This window comes from Neolamprologus multifasciatus, chromosome 7, assembly GCF_963576455.1.
Source record: "Neolamprologus multifasciatus chromosome 7, fNeoMul1.2, whole genome shotgun sequence".
In the NCBI taxonomy this organism is placed as follows: Eukaryota; Metazoa; Chordata; class Actinopteri; order Cichliformes; family Cichlidae; genus Neolamprologus; species Neolamprologus multifasciatus.
The window spans coordinates 7,056,510-7,079,602 of NC_140445.1; the positions used below are offsets into that span (position 1 = coordinate 7,056,510).

The 23,093-nt window shown below is 38.6% G+C and overlaps 1 protein-coding gene across 1 annotated transcript; it reads right to left on the reverse strand.

Moving 5' to 3' along the window:
• Positions 1-15,902: 15,902 nt before the first annotated feature.
• LOC146513648 (putative E3 ubiquitin-protein ligase HERC6) lies at positions 15,903-22,974 on the reverse strand (the record flags this gene model as incomplete). The annotated part of the gene is made up of 11 exons (XM_085168265.1): positions 22,892-22,974; positions 22,668-22,775; positions 22,440-22,538; positions 21,866-22,033; positions 21,629-21,769; positions 21,355-21,524; positions 21,116-21,179; positions 20,956-21,026; positions 20,676-20,859; positions 19,317-19,419; positions 15,903-16,033 (listed from the first exon to the last, which is right to left on the reverse strand). Coding segments are annotated over exons 1-11 (1,248 nt in total), but the record flags the coding sequence as incomplete, so codon positions are not given.
• Positions 22,975-23,093: the final 119 nt, after the last annotated feature.

Consider the following 23,093-nt stretch of genomic DNA (forward strand, 5'->3'; position numbering starts at 1 on the left):
TGATCAAAATTGAGTTGGAGTGTTTTAACTCTGATGGCAATCTCTCCCTAACAAGTCCACTTTATTGCGTGCTCATTTTCTCCTATTAGTGGCTCATAGGAGTCTAACTAATGAACTGTATGCATGTTTCCTAATCTGTCACGCTTATTAGTGGCTCATGGTTGCTTAAGGCCTATGTCTGTACTTGACCACAGAGGCAGAGCATCATTCAACCTGCCAGCTGCCTATCTTGGGAGCTTTTCAAGGATGACAGACTCCACTTTCTCTGCAGCAAGACAGCTCATAACTTTTTTACAGTGTCTCCCTGTCCTCATACTTCTATATATTCCTCTGTAATAGATAACTATACACTATCATTGCAATCAATCTACACTACAGCTCAAAAGTTTGAAGTCAATTTTCACCTGGTTTATAACCATGTGATCGGTCCACACAGGAGCGATTGTTACTAAAAATGTGCCCATGTATAAGTGTGTAGACATTTCCTAATGCATCATGGGTGATTTAACATAAATGATTCATTAAACACACATCTGTGAAAACATTACTAAAATTGAGTTTATGGCAAACTCTCCCTAACATGTTCAGTTTATTGCGTGCTCATCAATCTACTCTACAGCTCAAAAGTTTGAAGTCAGTTAGAAACGTCTCTTTTTCTTAAAAAACCAAGATTTGCTTTTAGATTTTGTAAATTAATTGTGAATGCAAATAAATATTATTCCTTAAAACTTGCATAGATCACCAATTATGAATGATGATTGATTAAATATTAACTTGTGTATGGATTACAACAATAATAGCGAGTGTGTAGATTATATTACCTTTCCTCAGTTTATCACATTAAATCTCAGCTTACTAGTGACCCAGCAGTTTTCCAAGTACAGAAGCGCTAACCAACATATTTTTTTCAAGTAATATAAAAATCAATTTTATATATTACCTTTTTAAACATCCCATTTTTCTTTCTAATGTCATTAAAACAAGTTTGCACATTTGTATTACAACAGCTGGACCTCCAGATCTTTCAAGCTTTATTTTTTTTTTTCTCAGTGTCACACATGGATTAGTTTTCGTCTCTTTCAATAAGAAAGTCAAATCTTCAAACCCTAAAGCAATCTTTGTTTCTTTCAATCATTCCAATATTTTTCATCTCCTGTTATATAATTGCTGTTAACCAGAGCTTAGCTACTCTGATCTACAGTGATTTTGGGGGTTTGGATTTTGTTTTTCACAGGTGCAGAGCCTTTTTCTACAAAATTACGAATAAACTGCATTTTTTAAAAGTACCATTAACATAAATGTAGACTGACAAGTAACTCAACCTTTAACACAGTGATCAATAGAGAGATTATATTTCTTATCATCTGTTGGTCGTCTGACCTGATAAACTTCAATGAACATTATAACACAGGAGTGATTGTCTCTAAAAATGGGCTCCTGCACGCTTGCAGACATTTTTCCATCACAACTTATGGATGATGAAGGATTTGATTAAAGCTGTGAAACATTACTGATAAACTTCATGTGATGTTACATTAAAGCCAATTTTCTATTAAAATCAGGGACTTTTCTAACTGACCTCTGACCTTTGAGCAGTAGTGTGTACTGTATGCTTGTATGTAACTGTATCTGGATTTTATCACCAGTTTCAAATAAGAATCTTCTTTAAAGTCTGTCTTTCAATACAAATGAAGTTAAACTTTATCAAGGCTGATGGTAAACTGTCCCTAACAAGTCCACTTTATTGCGTGCTCATTGACTTTCTCCTATCAGAGCTGTTTAACAAGTCCACTTCATACATGCTTATTAATCTATCACGCTTATCAGTGGCTCATGGTTGCTTAAAGCCTATGTCTGAACTTGAGCACAGAGGCAGAGCATCATTCAATCTTGGCAGCAGCTCCAGGATGACAAACTCCACTTTCTCTGCATCAAGACAGCTCATAACTTTTTAACAGTCTCTCCTGATAGTCTCATATCATCTGCTCTAAGTAAATGTAAGTTATTAATTAAAAGACGACTGATTCAGTCTGACCACAAACTTTTGAGCAGTAGTGTGTGTTGTATGCATGTGTCTGTCTGTATCTGATCAGGATTTTGTCATCAGTGTCAACAAAACGCTCATTTTTTTAGCTGTGTCCATCATCAAGATTGAGTTGGAGTGTTTTAACTCTGATGGCAATCTCTCCCTAACAAGTCCACTTTATTGCGTGCTCATTTTCTCCTATTAGTGGCTCATAGGAGTCTAACTAATGAACTGTATGCATGTTTCCTAATCTGTCACGCTTATCAGTGGCTCATGGTTGCTTAAGGCCTATGTCTGTACTTGACCACAGAGGCAGAGCATCATTCAACCTGCCAGCTGCCTATCTTGGGAGCTTTTCAAGCATGACAGACTCCACTTTCTCTGCAGCAAGACAGCTCATAACTTTTTTACAGTGTCTCCCTGTCCTCATACTTCTATATATTCTCTGTAATAGATAACTATACACTATCATTGCAATCAATCTACACTACAGCTCAAAAGTTTGAAGTCAATTTTCACCTGGTTTATAACCATGTGATCGGTCCACACAGGAGCGATTGTTACTAAAAATGTGCCCATGTATTAGTGTGTAGACATTTCCTAATGTATCATGGGTGATTTAACTTAAATGATTCATTAAACACACATCTGTGAAAACATTACTAAAATTGAGTTTATGACAAACTCTCCCTAACATGTTCAGTTTATTGCGTGCTCATCAATCTACTCTACAGCTCAAAAGTTTGAAGTCAGTTAGAAACGTCTCTTTTTCTTAAAAAACCAAGATTTGCTTTTAGATTTTGTAAATTAATTGTGAATGCAAATAAATATTATTCCTTAAAACTTGCATAGATCACCAATTATGAATGATGATTGATTAAATATTAACTTGTGTATGGATTACAACAATAATAGCGAGTGTGTAGATTATATTACCTTTCCTCAGTTTATCACATTAAATCTCACCTTACTAGTGACCCAGCAGTTTTCCAAGTACAGAAGCGCTAATCAACATATTTTTTTCAAGTAATATAAAAATCAATTTTATATATTACCTTTTTAAACATCCCATTTTTCTTTCTAATGTCATTAAAACAAGTTTGCACATTTGTATTACAACAGCTGGACCTCCAGATCTTTCAAGCTTTATTTTTTTTTTCTCAGTGTCACACATGGATTAGTTTTCGTCTCTTTCAATAAGAAAGTCAAATCTTCAAACCCTAAAGCAATCTTTGTTTCTTTCAATCATTCCAATATTTTTCATCTCCTGTTATATAATTGCTGTTAACCAGAGCTTAGCTACTCTGATCTACAGTGATTTTGGGGGTTTGGATTTTGTTTTTCACAGGTGCAGAGCCTTTTTCTACAAAATTACGAATAAACTGCATTTTTTAAAAGTACCATTAACATAAATGTAGACTGACAAGTAACTCAACCTTTAACACAGTGATCAATAGAGAGATTATATTTCTTATCATCTGTTGGTCGTCTGACCTGATAAACTTCAATGAACATTATAACACAGGAGTGATTATCTCTAAAAATGGGCTCCTGCACGCTTGCAGACATTTTTCCATCACAACTTATGGATGATGAAGGATTTGATTAAAGCTGTGAAACATTACTGATAAACTTCATGTGATGTTACATTAAAGCCAATTTTCTATTAAAATCAGGGACTTTTCTAACTGACCTCTGACCTTTGAGCAGTAGTGTGTACTGTATGCTTGTATGTAACTGTATCTGACCTGGATTTTATCACCAGTTTCAAATAAGAATCTTCTTTAAAGTCTGTCTTTCAATACAAATGAAGTTAAACTTTATCAAGGCTGATGGTAAACTGTCCCTAACAAGTCCACTTTATTGCGTGCTCATTGACTTTCTCCTATCAGAGCTGTTTAACAAGTCCACCTTATACATGCTTATTAATCTATCACGCTTATCAGTGGCTCATGGTTGCTTAAAGCCTATGTCTGAACTTGAGCACAGAGGCAGAGCATCATTCAATCTTGGCAGCAGCTCCAGGATGACAAACTCCACTTTCTCTGCATCAAGACAGCTCATAACTTTTTAACAGTCTCTCCTGATAGTCTCATATCATCTGCTCTAAGTAAATGTAAGTTATTAATCAAAAGACGACTGTTTCAATCTGGCCACAAACTTTTGAGCAGTAGTGTGTGTTGTATGCATGTGTCTGTCTGTATCTGATCAGGATTTTGTCATCAGTGTCAACAAAACACTCATTTTTTTAGCTGTGTCCATCATCAAAATTGAGTTGGAGTGTTTTAACTCTGATGGCAATCTCTCCCTAACAAGTCCACTTTATTGCGTGCTCATTTTGTCCTATTAGTGGCTCATAGGAGTCTAACTAATGAACTGTATGCATGTTTCCTAATCTGTCACGCTTATCAGTGGCTCATGGTTGCTTAAGGCCTATGTCTGTACTTGACCACAGAGGCAGAGCATCATTCAACCTGCCAGCTGCCTATCTTGGGAGCTTTTCAAGGATGACAGACTCCACTTTCTCTGCAGCAAGACAGCTCATAACTTTTTTACAGTGTCTCCCTGTCCTCATACTTCTATATATTCTTCTGTAATAGATAACTATACACTATCATTGCAATCAATCTACACTACAGCTCAAAAGTTTGAAGTCAATTTTCACCTGGTTTATAACCATGTGATCGTTCCACACAGGAGCGATTGTTACTAAAAATGGGCCCATGTTTAAGTGTGTAGACATTTCCTAATGCATCATGGGTGATTTAACCAATAAAAGATTCATTAAACACACATCTGTGAAAACATTTCTGATAATTTTCATTTAATATTATGTTAAAGTAAATGTAAATTATTAATTAAAAGACGACTGTTTCAATCTGACCACAAACCTTTGAGCAGTAGTGTGTGTTGTATGCATGTGTCTGTCTGTATCTGATCAGGATTTTGTCATCAGTGTCAACAAAACGCTCATTTTTTTAGCTGTGTCTGTCATCAAAAATTGAGTTGGAGTGTTTTAACTCTGATGGCAATCTCTCCCTAACAAGTCCACTTTATTGCGTGCTCATTTTCTCCTATTAGTGGCTCATACATATATAATTAGGAAACATGCATTAAGTGGACTAATTTCTCACGCTTATCAGTGGCTCATGGTTGCTTAAGGCCTATGTCTGTACTTGACCACAGAGGCAGAGCATCATTCAACCTGCCAGCTGCCTATCTTGGGAGATTTTCAAGGATGACAGACTCCACTTTCTCTGCAGCAAGACAGCTCATAACTTTTTTACAGTGTCTCCCTGTCCTCATACTTCTATATATTCTTCTGTAATAGATAACTATACACTATCACTGCAATCAATATATACTACAGCTCAAAAGTTTGAAGTCAATTTTCACCTGGTTTATAACCATGTGATCGGTCCACACAGGAGCGATTGTTACTAAAAATGGGCCCATGTTTAAGTGTGTAGACATTTCCTAATGTATCATGGGTGATTTAACCAATAAAAGATTCATTAAACACACATCTGTGAAAACATTACTTGTAAACGTTGTGTAATTTTATGTTAAAGCAATAGGGGTGCAACGATACTCGTATCGATATTGAACCGTTCGATACAGTGCTTTCGGTTCGGTATGCATATGTATCGAACAATACAAATTTTTAATTTATTTTATCAACTTTCCTTCTGACGATGCTGTCTGTGTTGAGCGCTCAGTGGATCTGCGCTCGACAGTGCAGCCTAGGCGGAGTAGTCGAACACAGATTCACTGAGCGCAGGGCAAGCTAGCGAGACAGAAGTTAAGCTCTCCTTGCAACATGGCAAATTGAACCTCCCCCACCCTCATTCAGATCTGGCGTTTGGAAGTATTTTGGTTTTCATGTGACGTATGACCCTGAAGGTAAGCGCGTCATGGACAAAAGTAAAACAGTATGTCGGATGTGCCAGCAATGCTCAATTACATTGGTGGGAACTAGTGTGTTAGCGCAGTTAGCTCGTTAGCGCAGTTAGCTCGTGAACGTGTTGACGCTGTCCAGCCCCACGCACGGGCGATCCGCGGTAGCTCGTTAACGGAGATTTGCCGTGCTGTGGCGTTAATGTCATTTCAACGAGATTAACGCTGACAACACTAGTGGGAACACAACAAATATGACTGCACATTTACGCCGATATCATCCTAGTACAAAGACAAGTGGAAGCAGACAAAAACAACAAGCACGCATGCTACAAACTTTACCCGAGTCATTTAGACAGCCGTTAGCACATGTTTCTCCTTATGGGGACCTGAAATGTTTAATATGCTGCTGAGAATATAGCCCAGAAGAAGCGTATAGTATAGCTTTTATTTTGGAAAGAACCATTTCTCTGTAATAAACTCTCTTTTCCAAAGATGAGTGATTTCTCAATCCGATAGATTTATTTTTTTTATTACTTTGTTGTTTCAGCAACATTAAATTTAAAAACTGTACTTTTGAGTTAAAACATATATTTATAATTTTAATAAATGACAAATTAAAAAGGCATGAACATTTTTTTTTGTATCGAAAAAATATCGAACCGTGACACCAAAGTATCGAACCAAACCGAACCGTGAATTTTGTGTATCGTTGCACCCCTATAAAGCAAATATAATTTTACAATTAAGACAAGAATATTTAATCTGGCCACAAACCTTTGAGCAGTAGTGTGTGTTGTATGCATGTGTCTGTCTGTATCTGATCAGGATTTTGTCATCAGTGTCAACAAAACGCTCATTTTTTTTAGCTGTGTCCATCATCAAAATTGAGTTGGAGTGTTTTAACTCTGATGGCAATCTCTCCCTAACAAGTCCACTTTATTGCGTGCTCATTTTCTCCTATTAGTGGCTCATAGGAGTCTAACTAATGAACTGTATGCATGTTTCCTAATCTGTCACGCTTATCAGTGGCTCATGGTTGCTTAAGGCCTATGTCTGTACTTGACCACAGAGGCAGAGCATCATTCAACCTGCCAGCTGCCTATCTTGGGAGCTTTTCAAGGATGACAGACTCCACTTTCTCTGCAGCAAGACAGCTCATAACTTTTTTACAGTGTCTCCCTGTCCTCATACTTCTATATATTCTTCTGTAATAGATAACTATACACTATCATTGCAATCAATCTACACTACAGCTCAAAAGTTTGAAGTCAATTTTCACCTGGTTTATAACCATGTGATCGGTCCACACAGGAGCGATTGTTTCTAAAAATGGGCCCATGTATAAGTGTGTAGACATTTCCTAATGCATCATGGGTGATTTAACGTAAATGATTCATTAAACACACATCTGTCAAAACATTACTAAAATTGAGTTTATGACAAACTCTCCCTAACATGTTCAGTTTATTGCGTGCTCATCAATCTACTCTACAGCTCAAAAGTTTGAAGTCAGTTAGAAACGTCTTTTTTTCTTAAAAAACCAAGATTTGCTTTTAGATTTTGTAAATTAATTGTGAATGCAAATAAATATTATTCCTTAAAACTTGCATAGATCACCAATTATGAATGATGATTGATTAAATATTAACTGGTGTATGGATTACAACAATAATAGCGAGTGTGTAGATTATATTACCTTTCCTCAGTTTATCTCATTAAATCTCAGCTTACTAGTGACCCAGCAGTTTTCCAAGTACAGAAGCGCTAATCAACATATTTTTTTCAAGTAATATAAAAATCAATTTTATATATTACCTTTTTAAACATCCCATTTTTCTTTCTAATGTCATTAAAACAAGTTTGCACATTTGTATAACAACAGCTGGACCTCCAGATCTTTCAAGCTTTCAGTTTTTTTCTCAGTGTCACACATGGATTAGTTTTCATCTCTTTCAATAAGAAAGTCAAATCTTCAAACCCTAAAGCAATCTTTGTTTCTTTCAATCATTCCAATATTTTTCATCTCCTGTTATATAATTGCAGTTAACCAGAGCTTAGCTACTCTGATCTACAGTGATTTTGGGGGTTTGGATTTTGTTTTTCACAGGTGCAGAGCCTTTTTCTACAAAATTACGAATAAACTGCATTTTTTAAAAGTACCATTAACATAAATAAAGACTGACAAGTAACTCAACCTTTAACACAGTGATCAGTAGAGAAGAAAGAAAATAACCCATTTCAACATTTCTAGTTCAGATCAAAATTATTGTTCTGATTAAGGAAACAGTAAATCTGGCCGCATTATTGTCCTGATCCTCCAATTTTCCCTTTCCAATGTGACTAAATAAAATTCAACTTTTTTTTAAATAAAAGCAGTTGCACACCCAGATATTTCTTACAGTAAGAATCCTCCAACAACCTTTCAAAAGAAACATTTTTTGTCTTTCCTCAATTTTGAGACCAACTGAACCCACAAACCTGAAGCTGCAGACCCCAAACTAAACAAATGTAATGTTTCCTTAATCAGCACAGTCATTTTTAAGTCTTTATGTGTTATGTTTACTCACAGTTTTGATGCTTGCTTCTTCGACTTGATCCACGATTAGCTCTGCACCGTCGCTCTGCTGTTTCCTCTCTCCTCATGCTTCTCCTTCATGCGTCCTGTCCTCAGATATAATCCAACCAGCCTCCTTGTTTCCTCCTTGACTTGTATTTGCAAAATTTCCAGTTAAATTAAGAGAAATCCAGAAAAGTTTTCTTGCTTCAAAAGCTCTTCCAGTTGCCTGTCTTCTTGTCCTCCTTCAAATGTGCATTTTATATATTTGTATTTATTTGACTTCATATTGCCATGACAACACAAAAGCAGGTGGTTCTGTCCTCTGCTGGTGTTCCATAATGATGTAAAAGTAAACAGACACTCACTGATCCTGTAAGAGCAGGAATTTAACTACAAACCCTCATAGTTCCCATCAGTATCATTCGTTCTGCTCTGCTTTTCAAGGATGACAGACTCCACTTTCTCTGCATCAGGACAGCTCATAACTTTTTAACAGTCTGTCCCTGTCCTGATACTCCTACATCATCTGCTATAATCAAAAACCATGGACTCTCACTGCAATGTACGCTACAGCTCAAAAGTTTCAATACAATTAAAAACGTCTTGTTCTATGACTACAATTATTTTTAGTTTAATGTTGAGGAACACAAAATTAATCAGAGAATTAAAGCAATATGAACACTTAATAGTAACACTGACCATAAATCATGAATGAGGTTTAATGGAATATTAACACAGATGTACAAAAGCCCATTTACAGCAACAATGTCTCCTGTCTTCCAGTGGTACATTTTGTTATCTACTGTAAGTTTATCGTGTTAAATCCCAACTTATCAGTCAAGAAAAGTTTTTTCCAAAGATATCAGCACAGACCAAAACTACTTTGCTGATTAAGAAAATAACACATTTGGACTCGTGACTGTGTGGATCATCCCATTTTCCTCTTTTCACACTGATTAAACCAGTGGTTCCCAAACTTTTTTTGCTGGGCCCCCCTTGTTTTACAAGAAAAATGTTCGCGCCCCCCCCCTCGCGCGCGCACGCACGAACACATCCTCCAACCACACACGCCCATATTTTGCTCCATTGCGGTTTATTTCACACCTCAAACATTTAGTAAACAATTAAGCAAATACAAGTAATCTGCAATAAATTACAGGTAGTAAGAAAATAAACTACTAAGTCTTTTACGCTACGTCCACACCTACACGGGTATTTTTGAAAACGCAGCTGTTTCGTCCACGTAAACGGCGTTTCGAATCACCGAGAACAGAGATTTTTTAAAACTCCTTTTTTGCGTTTACGTGTGGACGAGGAATACGGAGTTCGTCACGCAATGTCAAAGGTATGTGCCTTTTTTCACCTCACGCTGTGTGCACGTTATTGTTTACATGAGATGAATTGCAGAATGGCAGACAGAGACGAAATACTGTTAATCTGACTATCTACAGGTTTTACACGCTTACATATACACGCAGTTACTGTCCCTCCATTTAGAAAGGCAGAGGCGTCATGGTGTAATTATTTTACATGTAGTTGTTTTTTTTTTTCCCTGTGTAATAATATTCAACATTGCTATCAATACATTTTTAAATTGTGGCAGGATGAGCCTGATGTTATTTGTATCCCACTGTAACTTTACTGTATAAAGAGCAAACATCTCCAAAATGTCAGGAGTAGTTAGTCATTACAACAAGTGTTTATGAACTACAAATCAAGAATGTGGGATACTGTTTGTCCGTGATTTAAACAGCCCAGCGCTGCTCCTAACGAAGGGAAAACCAATCCTGCAGGGACACCTACCTCGGCACTTGTGCAGGTGAAACCAAAGGGAAGATATGCTTCACCATAGAATGAAGTTGGTTTGGAAACATATTCAGCTATGCTTCATCTCCTGCTTTGCGTTCGTGTGGGCGCCCGTGCTAGCAGTGTCCAAGCGTTGTTTTTTTTGTTTTTTTCCCTTTTCATGCCGCGCCCCCCCTGCAATGGCTCTGCGCCCCCCCTAGGGGGCGGGCCCCACACTTTGGGAACGTCTGGATTAAACCAAGTTGGCACTTTTCCATCAACAATGTGAACATTTGGGTGTGCCACTGCCTTCAACTTTTTATCAGCTTCATTTATGAAAGAATTTTCATGTCTAAACATCATTTTTTTCTGATATAAAATTTTAAAAATCCTTTACTTCCACCCATTTTAAGACGTTGTGACAACAAATTCAACAGATGCCAAATGAAATTATTATTTTTTAATTACAATTTCTTTTACGTTTTTTATTGTATTTCTTGTCGTTCAAAGGGCTAAGCAACATTGAACGACTTCAGAAGCTGTCTTTTTTTTGTGTTTGTCTTCAGAGTTTAGGAGCTGTGTCTCCATTTCACTAAGGCCTACAATTCTTCAAATAAACTACATTAATTAAATGTACCATTACCATGGAACAGCGGTCCCCAACCTTTTTTGCGCCACGGACCAGTTAATGCCCGACAATATTTTCATGGACCGGCCTTTAAGGTGTCGTGGATTAATACAACAAAATAAAACTAGTACCAGTACCGAAAAAAATAAAATTTATTCATAACACATGTGAAAAGACCCAGGAAAACCAAGTAAATGATAAAAACGATAACAAAATAACGCTGAAAACCGATAAAAACCCTGAAAACCACACATTTCACACCTGAGCCTCAACTCTCGCGGCCCGGTACCAAACGACTCATGGACCAGTACCGGTCCGAGGCCCGGGGGTTGGGGACCGCTGCAATGGAAGACTGCCGAGAACTGACTAAACATTTAACACACTGAGCATAAGGCAACCCATTTCCAAGTTTTTTTAGTTGAGACCTAAACTGTTGTGCTGATTAAGGAAACAAGACATTTTTTGCCACATTAATGTCACAATCATCCTATTTTCTTTTTCTGCTGTGAATAAACCACCCAGATCTTTAAAGCCTTCTGCACTTTCACACATAATATTTCTCCAATTCTTTTTGGAAATAATTTCATCTTCATTTTGAAAATAACTGAACCCACACAGCTGGAGCTTCAGAGCCCAAACTAACCAAATGTAACTTTTCTTCAATCAGCGCAACAATTTTGAGCTCTTAGTTTGTTTTGTCTGCTCACAGTTTGCTGTCTGCTTCTTCTACTTGGTCCACGATTATCTCTGCACCATCTTTCTCCTGTTGTATTTCTCCTCATGCTGCACCTTCATGTGTCCTGTCCTGAGATGTATTTTTCCTCATTGAAATCATCTGGGTAACAAATGAAGCCTTCATACTTATCAGGCTGCAGGAGTGTGCTCATTAATGTGTTAGCTATTATCTCCATCTCATCCAAAGCTTACATAACACGGGCATTTTCTTCTTGTTCATTTTAATTGACTTTCTTTACATGCACAAATCAAAAATGTTGTCAGGTCAATCAAATCTGCAATGTTTTCTTTGATTTCTGATGAACACCTGTCTGTGCTCATTTTTACTGTACATTTCATGTTGACATCACCCAGAACAACGTGTGTGTGTGACAACATGTGTGATGGCTCTTAGACATCTATATCCACTTCCAGGGTTTGGTGGCTACTTGTACTAGGGAGTGGCTTGTTTAGAGCAATATTTGTCACCATGCTTAGTTACTCAACTGAGACTATATATGGACGTCTGCAACCTCAGTTTCTATCGCTCATTCTTCCAGGTCATTTGGGATTATTTGAATTTTATTTGCCTTACACACCCATCCACACACTTCACATATTACAGACATTGACTTTGTTTTTTAAATACATTCATTTTTTCAGTGAGGTGTCCATTTCTGTCTTTCCCCTTCAGCCAGGGGTGTGACATGAATGGTGGATGATGCATGTGATGACAGTCACACATAATTAAGGGTAAACGCTGAACTTAATCACCTGAAATCATCATAAAACTTAGACTGAGAGGCAACAAAGACATTTATTATTTGTAGAGTAGTTTAAAAATATGTACAGCACCCTCATTTAATGTAATTAAAGGATGAAAGAGAGAGGGATTGGTTAATCCATAATGTTACAGATTTAGGGGCTTTCACACAGGACAGATCAACAATTGAATGACTCTATAAAATATATTGAGTCTTTGTATGCTCTAATGAAGCTCTGAGGTGTGCTGGATTTGATCACTGTCAATAGACACAATTAATCTGACTGACAGAGAGAAGGCCAAGACCTCAGGAGGACAGTTCATCATCTTCTTATTCAGCTTGTTTTAGAACTGAAGATGAAGATGAGAGGTGAAATGTCTGCATGCCCTCTGCTGGGAGTGAGTGAAAACACTTTTACTGACAGCTGGATCTAAATACCGAGTTTGGTGCCAAACGCACCATTAAACAGGGAACATGTCTATAGAAGAAGAAGATCTTGTCTTGTCTTGTTAGGAACTTAAATTGTAAATTTCGAGTGTTGGAGCTGTTTGCCTGTCAAACCACGGACCATGAGCATGGAGCGGGAGTCAGGAGCACGTTCACCAAAACCACTTCTTTCCTTCTGTTTCACGATTGTTCACATTTCTCACTGTAAATAAACACACTGACTCTGATGGGAAAGTCCTGCATTTGGTCCCGGTTCTTGACATAAATAATAAACACTTTGATTTAGAAACTGCATTTTGTGTTCACTTGTGTTATCATTGTCTTATATTTAAATTTGTTTAATGATCTGAACCAGTTTTTCACAGCACTGTACGTACGTAGAAGTTCTGCTCAAACTCTATGAACAGAATCATTCTAACAATGTGAACCAAGCTGTCACTGCATCTGTACTAATGCTCAGTTTGTAAGAACAGACATGCTACAAAACAACCCCAAGACATGCGGGGTTCTTCAGAGGATAAAGTGCTGGTGCCGTGTTCCACCGCCAGACTTGCACACAATGTTGCAGAGATGTGCCAGCCAGGAATGCACAGGAGCCTTAAAGCCATTTCCAGAACTTTTTTTTTTTTAAGTTAATTGAAATTGAAATGTTTAATCATGTAGATTAAAGAAAATAAGAATGTTACAAAGTATATTTATATGAAACATGTGAACACTTACTGCATTTGATGTATTTTAACGATATATAATGCGTATTATGGAATGTAACAACTGAATATGTGTAATTTTGCCACCCCATTTGATTTCCGTGCCACCCTAAGAAAATTTCTCTATCCGCCCCCTTCAGTGTTACAATGTTATGTCTTCTGTTCAGTACAGTAAAAAAAAAAAAACATTTATTTTTGATCACTTAAGGATCCACTTATTGTTGCTCAGGGCCTCTGTGAGTTTGGTTTGCATGATCTCCTTAGTTGAATATGACGGCAGCTCCAAGGTTAAGAAGCACGTGTGTGTGTTTGACTTGCATCTTGATTTTGTCCATACTGAGAATGGGCACGCGGTCAAATCCTGTCACAAACCCCAGAGGAGGAAAAAAGTCAAACTCAAAGAATAAAGTGATAAATAATACAGAAGTGCTCTATTGGATTGTATCACATAGTCAGATGTTTATAGAAATATAGTAGTTATAAAGCAATACATTCTCCTGTTCATGTTTGTCTGAGCATAAAAATTAGATTTGATTCATAAGAATTATAATGCAGCCGTAACTTAAATTATTGGATAAATTATGACATATTAAGAAAAGTCAGATAATTCTAAAGTGCCTTATGATGCTGATGCTGTTACACAGCTGTCTCATGTAGGGATGTTGAATTTTTTGCATGTGCTATAGTGTAATATTATTGTAATGCACAGTGTAAATTATCCTGAAATTATCCTCAGCACAGACACAGTGCACGCTCCTTTAGAGCTGCATACGATCCACCATCACAGTGTGAAATCTGTATCTGCTAGCAGGGCCTCTGTCAGTCTGTCTCACATGATCTCCTTAGTTGAGTAAAAAGGCAGATACACAGCAAATCCAGCATGTCCAAATTAACACTGTCAGATTTGATTTCAACACTTTTAAAGTGTCTATATGGGTCTACACCAGAGAGTGTTAATTTAACTCTTTTTGGAGAGTTGGTATGTTAACTCTGATTTAGTGTTAAACACCAAATCTCTCTGGAGTTGATAATTTAACACTTGGTGTTAAGAGTTTATATATTAACTCTCAAAGAGTATTTTAGTTTAACTACGTAAGAGTTATCTTCTAATTAATTCTAAAAAGCGGGAATTTTACTGTTCTGAACTTCTAGAAATTTCTTTTGGAAATAAACATTTACTAAAAAGACACAATGGTTTTTGAAAAACATTTATTCTGAACTGTGCACCACAATTTCAAAACATTTTCTGAAAGATGTAACAGTGTACATGTTCTCACTTTCATTAGAATTTTGTTTATCAAAAGGTCTGACATAGGTGAGCTGGTAAATGCAAATAACAGCATTCTCATCACTTATTTCAATAAATACAAAATACAATATGCATGTCCTTCAGTCATCACTTTGTGGAACTTCAACGCACTTCTGCTCTCCCCCATATTCCATCTTCACAAGCATATCCTATGTGGAGATTGAATAAAAATTAGTTGACACTAATTAATGGCACAAATCAATTGCAGCACAGTAAAAAAAAAAAAAGGAATCCTTTTTGAGCGATTACTTGTGTAAAGTATTTTCCCAAAAGACAAGGACACAGACAACAGGTAATACTGAACTAAATGTAAAACCTCAACCTTTTTCATTTTTACCTAAACCGTGTGCACAAAACTCTGGAGGAATCTAAGTGCTAATGTAGAACTCAGTCGGGACTCGGGACATCTGCTACTGCTGTTTGCTCGTTTTTTATGGGAGATCGTTTTCAGGCTTCAATTAGCACCATTATACCAACATTTCACATTCTAGACATTGTTTTAAGTGTATTTGACCAAGAAATTTGACTGAAAATTCACATGCAAGCTTTTTTTCAAGGCTGTGGTATTTGCCCGCAAACAATACCTTTCAGCTAGCTAAAACAGAATATTATGCTATCACCGAGCAACATGGCTAATGCCTTTCACACAGCTTTGTCTCAACTCCAAAGAGCCACAGAAGTAAAAGCTAATAACAATAATTGAAACAATCTTTGAAAACATGACTTACCAAGCATGGCAAACAACTCAAATATGTAGAGCAAAATGTTCTGAAACGGCTTCACTTCAGCTTCGATTGGAGCCGTGCTGGGGGCGGAGTCTGTGAATTTACTCTATTGGTGTCATAGCCCCTGTAGGAGTTCAGAGTTAAGAGGTCAAGAGTTAATGTTTCCATTGTAACACCTCCAGATTTGAAATAGAAACACTCATTTTTAACACTCGATTTTAACTACTATCATTTTACACCTCAGAGTTACATTAAAAGAATGTGACTCTACTTAGAGTAAAATTAACTCTAAGACTACTAACACCAAAACATTTAACACTTTTGAATTTGCTGTGTACAGATTAGAGTGACATGTCTCTGACTCAGGGAAGTGCTGATCACAGGTGCCGCTCTGAATTTGCTTAACCCGAACCTCCATATGGACCTGGTCCATGCCAAGAATTGGAGCTCTTCTATAACCAGTCAGGAACCCTGAAGAACAACAATGGAAAGAAAATATAATTTTACTTAATTAATGATAGTTAGACAGCTATCAAGGTCAGTATATTGTGAAAAAGCTCATCAATATCCAAAAAATTCTCACAATTCTATATGAAGATAGCACTGCTCATCATTTTTGGTCATTTGGTTGGCTCACCTAAGCTAGCTTATACTAAAAATGTTATCTCATTAAGCAAATAATTAACAACTTTTTAGTAAATTTGAAAACTTTTGCATACATCTTATCATCATCACATCACAGGAAAAGTATTTTTGCATATGTCTGTGAAGGTTCTCAGTCATCCAGGTCATCGTAGTCAAAGGAGCTTGCGAAGAAAAGCGTCTGGACTTCTTTAAGTTACTTGAAGACGTTTCACCTCTCATCCGAGAGGCTTCTTCAGTTCTAAGGTCAAATGGTGGAGAGTCCCAGATATAAACCTAGTGGGAGTTTCCCCCCACAGAGGGACAAAAGGACCCCCTGATGATCCTCTAATCGCCTGAGCCAAGGTGTGGAACTGGGTGTGGGTCCCAATCAGCCAGAGTTTCGGGTGAGTTCATTGTGAAACCTGGCCCCACCTTATCATGCGAATTCCTGAGGTCAGATGGCCCAGGGTGTGAGTGGGCGTTAAGGCGTCTGGGAAGGGATCTCAAAACTGGATTATAGATGGCAGAGAGTTGGTGTCGTAAACCACCGCCTCTGTTCAAAGATGGTCGCTCACAGTGGACATAGATGGCTTCTTTCACTCCTCTTTCAAACCATCTGTCCTCTCTGTCCAAAATGTGAACATTGGCATCCTCGAAGGAGTGTCCTTTATCCTTAAGATGCAGATGGACTGCTGAGTCTTGTCCTGTGGAGGTGGCTCTTCTGTGTTGTGCCATGCGCTTGTGAAGTGGCTGTTTGGTCTCTCCAATGTAGAGGTCTGGGCATTCCTCGCTGCACTGTACAGCATACACCACATTGTTAAGTCTGTGTTTTGGCGTTTTGTCTTTTGGGTGAACCAGTTTTTGTCTGAGTGTGTTGCTGGGTCTGAAGTACACCGGGATGTCATGCTTGCAGAAAACCCTCCTGAGTTTCTCTGATACACCGGCTACATAGGGGATGACAATGTTGTTGCGTCTGTCCTTCTTATCCTCCCTCGCTGGTGTCTGATCTTCTTTTCTGTGCCTCTTTGCTGACTTTAAGAACGCCCATTTAGGATAGCCGCACGTTTTGAGTGCTTCCTTTACATGTGTGTGTGTTCCTTCTTTTTCCCTTCAGGCTTAGAGGGAACATGTTCTGCCCGGTGGTGTAGGGTCCTAATTACTCCAAGTTTGTGTTCCAGAGGGTGATGGGAGTCAAACAGGAGGTACTGGTCCGTGTGTGTGGGCTTCCGGTAAACTTTGATGTTGAGGTTGCCATTCTCTTCAATGTGCACAGCGCAGTCCAGGAAAGGCAAGCAGTCGTCCTTTGTGTCTTCCCTGGTGAACGTGATGTTTTTATCCACAGCGTTGATGTGCGCAGTGAAGGATTCCACTTCTTGTGTCTTGATTTTGACCCAGGTGTCGTCTACATATCTGTACCAGTGGCTGGGTACTCTTCCTTTGAAAGAGCCAAGAGCCTTCCTTTCCACTTCCTCCATGTAAAGGTTGGCTACAATAGGTGACACGGGGGAGCCCATGGCACAGCCATGTTTTTGTCTGTAATAGCCTTCGTTGTATTTGAAATATGTAGTGGTGAGGCAGAGGTCTAACAGTGTGCAAATCTGATCGGGTGTGAAGTTGGTCCTGTCCTCCAAGGAGTTGTCTTCTTGTAGTCGTTTTCTGACAGTCTCCACTGCCTCCGTGGTGGGTATGCACGTGAAGAGAGAGACTACATCAAAGGACACCATGGTTTCATCTGGATCCAGGGTAAGTTTCTGGACCTTGTCAGTGAAGTCGGTGGAGTTCTTGATGTGGTGTGGGGTGTTCCCCACGAGAGGAGCAAGGATGGTAGCAAGGTGTTTTGCAATGTTATAAGTGGCTGAGTTTATGCTACTGACTATGGGTCTGAGTGGGACAGCTTCCTTGTGGATTTTTGGAAGTCCGTAAATGCAGGGTATGGCATCCCCTGGGTAAAGGCGGTGATAAGTAAGGCGGTCAATGATTTTGTCCTTTTCCAAGTCTTGAAGGCAAGCTATAACTTTCTTTTTGTAGCTGCTTGTGGGGTCTCGCTTTAAGGCTTCGTAGGTATTGTTGTCACTGAGGAGAGTAGTGATCTTTGTATGGTAATCTGTAGTGTTTAGGACCACGGTGCATCTTCCCTTATCCGCTGGTAAAACAGTGATGTTGTGGTTTTTGCTCAGGGAAGCGACGGCCTTCTTTTCCTGTATTGTGAGGTTGGACGGAGGGACTTTGGCACTGGAGAGGGTGGCTGAGACTTTCATCCTGATTTGCTCTGCTTCTGTCTGTGATAATTTATTAATCCGTATGGCAGATTCTGTGGCTGTGATGAGGTCCACTATGGGCAACTGTTGTGGAGAAATGGCAAAATTGAGACCTTTGGCTAATGGGCTAATTGAGACCTTAGAACTGAAGAAGCCTCTCGGATGAGAGGTGAAACGTCTTCAAGTAACTTAAAGAAGTCCAGACGCTTTTCTTCGCAAGCTCCTTTGACTATTTTTGCATATTTGTCACATTTATGTGTAATAAGTAAATACAATTGTTAATTTCTAATTTCATTGATTAAGGGAAAAAAATATTCAAGCCTAGCTGGCCCTATGTGAAAAAGCAATTGACCTCTAAATGTATTAACTGGTGGAAGCATCCTGGCAGCAAGAACTGCAGTCAAGTGTTTGTGATAACTGGTAATGAATCTTTACAGAGCTTTGGGAGGAATTTTGGCCCACTTTCCTTGGCATACGTTTTTGTACTTTGAACAAGCATAATAAAAACAGAATCAGGGCCCAGTGCAAAAACACATGGCTTTTTAAAAAGGCTTAACCAGGCTATGAAGAATCTTTAATTTGACTGAAATATTGTTATTAAGGTATATTCATCAGATCTACTGACCTATTCAGATTATAGTAAGAGAGTCACTACGTTGTCATTATACTTAAAATCATCTGTCAGAATTTGAGGTGTTGTGTCTCTTTTGCATTTGATGACTAACTCAACCGTAAAGCAGCTTTACAGTATATTAATCAGAACAATGCTGCTCTCTAATATATCTTGGTAAAGTGCAGAAAAATCGAATGTTTTATATGATACAGTGTGATTTCAGTAACATATCATAATGGAGGCTTCAGCAAGTACTTACGAAGGAAATCTTTCCTCTGCTCTTCAGTTAGTTCATCAAATACCTCCCAAAACATCTGTATGGTGGGGTGGCGGTCATGATATTTCCAACCATAACTTGTGTTCTGAAAACAGTGAAAATGACTGTTATAATCATAGAGTTTGTAAGGTCAGGCATATATACACTATGTTGCCAAAAGTATTCCCTAACCCATCCAAATCATTAAATTAATGTGTTCCAATCACTTCCATGGACACAGGTGTATTAAATCAAGCACCTAGACATGCAGACTACTTCTACAAACATGTGTGAAAGGATGAGTCGCTCTCAGGAACTGAATGAATTCCAGCATGGTAATGTGATAGGATGCACCAGTGCAACAAGTCCAGTTATGAAATTTCCTTGCTATTAAATATTCCATAGTCAGCTGTTAGTGATATTATAACAAAGTGGAAGTAATTGGAAATGACAGCTAGTCAGCTGATGCTAAGGCTCATAGTGCACTTAAGTCACCAATATCTGCAGTCTGCTGTTGTTACAGATGTCCAAACTTCATTGGTTTCCATGGCTGAGCAGCTGCATCCCAGCCTTACACTGACAAACACAATGCAAAGCGTCAGATGGAGTGATTTAAGCATCTCAACACTGGACTCTAAAGCAGTGGAGATGTGTTTACTAGAGTGATGAATCACACTTCTCTGACTGGCAATCCGATGGATGTGTCAGGGTTTGGTGGTTGCCAACTTGTCTGACTGCACTGTGCCAAGTGTAAAGTGTGGTGGAGGAGCGGTTTTGTTGTGGGGCTGTTTATCAGGAGTTGGGTTCGCCCCCTTTGTGCCGGTGAAAGGAACTCTCAATGCTTCAGCATATCAAGACAATTTCATGCTTCCAGTTTGGGGATGGCCACTTTCTGTTCCAACATGGCTGGGCACCAGTGCACAAAACAAGGTCCATAAAGCCATGGAAGAGCGAGTTTGTTGTAGAAGAACTGGACTAGCCTGCACAGAGTCCTGACCTCACCCTGATAGAACATATTTGGGATGAATTAGAGCAGCAACTATGAGCCAGGCCTTCTCCTCCAACATCAGTGTCTGACACCACAAATGCACTTCTGGAAGAACAGTCAAAAAATTCCCATAAACACAATTAAACCTTGTGGAAAGCTTTCCCAGAAGAGTTGAAGCAGTTATAGCTGCGAAGGGTGGGCTGACTATTATATTATACTATCATACAAAAGTCTGGATTAAGACTGAGATGTGACTCAAGTTCATATTTGTGTTAAAGCAGCCGACTGAGTGCTTTTGGCAGTATGCAGTACACAGTTATTGTGCTACAGGACAGCTGTGAAACTACAGCCTGTGTCTGTTTGGCTGACTGTACCTGTTTGAACTTTTCCCAGTCATACACGTCCTGGCCGACCAGCACTCCCTGCAGCTCCTCTGGTCGAAACAGCCTCACCAAATCCTGGTCACACACCAGGAAGAAGCCTCGCTTGAACTCCTGGAACAGACTCTCCACTGATGTGTTGAAGGCATGATTCACATAGGCCTCCACAAACTCCTTCCTGATTAGTAGGGAAATTTTTAAATCAGCAAACATTTCACAGAGACAAAGGTGCTGCAGATGAACCTCACAAGCATGTCATGTTTTATATGCTTACTTATTTTGACCTGTCAGTGGCTTTCCAGGAGTTTGAGGATCCAGGTCAACTTTTATCCCATCCCAGTTTATCTGTAAATTAGTTATAAATCAGATGAGTTTAGCTGCAAAACCTGAGAATGAGACAGATTACTGATCATCTTCTATAGTAAAACACATACCAAAAAGTCCATGTAGAGATTATCCAGAACATCATCTTCATAGTTTAAGATGGTCTGCAGACTCCTTTAAAGAAATTAAAACAAAAAGTTGTATTAAAAGAAGTTCAACTATGTACATTTTACAGCAGTCACAAGTTACTGTAACCACCACAACTTGAAATACATTTTCTTCTGCTTGTCCGGGGCCAGGTTGTGGGACCAGCAGCAGCATGTGTTACTGAAATGAAATGGATACTTACCGTCCAACAGTCGGGCTGAACTCCATCATATCCTCCAGTGTCGGCTCTAAACTGAGTAGCTTCTTGAACAGAACCAGTGGGAATGGTAAGTGTATGATACACTGGTTGTACAAGGCCAAGCCACACAGTAGTCCGAACAGGAAGAAGTTTCTCTTGCTCTCCTCTGTTGCCTGCATTAATAAAAGTTCACTTTGGTTCAATTATTGCTTATCGTTAGAATTTTAATCCTTTAACCAATTTTATACAGTTGGTGGGTTCAGTTTTAAAGTCTTACATTGGAGGGAAACCATGCCAGGGTTTTGGAGTCATTGAGCATGAACATCCCAGATTCTTCTGACACCATTTTAAGAAACAGGTGGTGAAAAAGGTCTCGTTTGTAGACATCTTTGATGTTTGGATCCTCATCAAAATGGACCTGAGAAATATAAATATTAGAGATGCTTCTGGTAAGAACAGTTGCAGAAGAATGGCTATGCATTAATCATCAGGTGAAAATCAATCAAATATTCACCACAAGTGGCTTCTTGAAGTCGCTGTGAGCAGCAGCTGCCAGCTCTCTGAAGGTGCTTTTGAAAAGTGATGCGCGCTGCAGCTGCAGTTTAAAAAATGTGGGTTTTGGCTGAGGAATCCATCCGTAAGGAAGAACAAAAACCATCTGTGGAGGCGCCTGCTGTTCATTCTGCAAGACAAAACAAAGTATCATGATTTTAAAAGAAATTCTCTATTTAAATTCCAATTGTGATGTATATAAGGCAGCTGGTGAACCAAGTGAGCTAGACCGGCTCTTGCTTCTGTTCTGAGGTTCTGAAACTGACGCCTGCCTGAACTGTGAGAGAACTAAAACAAATAAAACAACAAAATGTTGGAATCTTTTGCAGCTCTGAGGGCAGCTGCTGATTTATGATTGTATTCTGTTACTTTATTTTCTGTTGTGACTCCTTTGTTTTTTATAGATGGTTGTTTTGTCTGTTATATAAAACTGCTGAATAGTGTAGCTTTAAAGTGCGATCACTAATACACACTAACGCAGACTGGAAAATTACAAATTCTGCTTTTGTTTTCCTATAACAGGGTGGTGAAGTTACCTGAGTGAATTCAGAATTCATGTCAAAAACCAGTTTCTTTGATTTCAGATCCATCACAAATGGGTACTTGCAAAGAATCACAGGCAGATCATCTGCATTCTGGAAAAACAAAGAAACAACCCACATAAACAGTTAGTGAGCTTAACAGTGTGTTAACATGAATGAGTCGTTTTCTGGGTTGACTGCCATCTTAGCAGGTTCAACGTACTTGTTGTCAGCTGACCTCACCTTGAGTTTTGACTTTGTTCGCCAACGTTTGAGATCCTCCTTTAGAAACATCTGGCTAAGCTCGAGGCAAAAAGTTGTTTCTGGGATTTTCTTGTTTATCTCATTGGTCTTAAAACAAGAAGTGGTAGTATTTGTTATACTGGCTGTGTGAAAATCCAACTTTTTTTGTTGAAAAGCTGAGCAGTAATACATTTAATTAAATTTTGATCATTTCTGATACTGACATTGTACATATGCTGGAGGATTAGCAGTACGTTTCTGGCTTGAGCGTTGCAAGAAGCAGACTTAAAGATTGGGATCTACGAGAGGGCCGTCTTCCACACCTGAACATATCTGATCGCGTCGGAGGGTGACAGTGAGGACCACCATTCCCCTGAGGATGACAAAGTTACAGTCAGCTCTTCACTGGCTGATATCATGGATTAA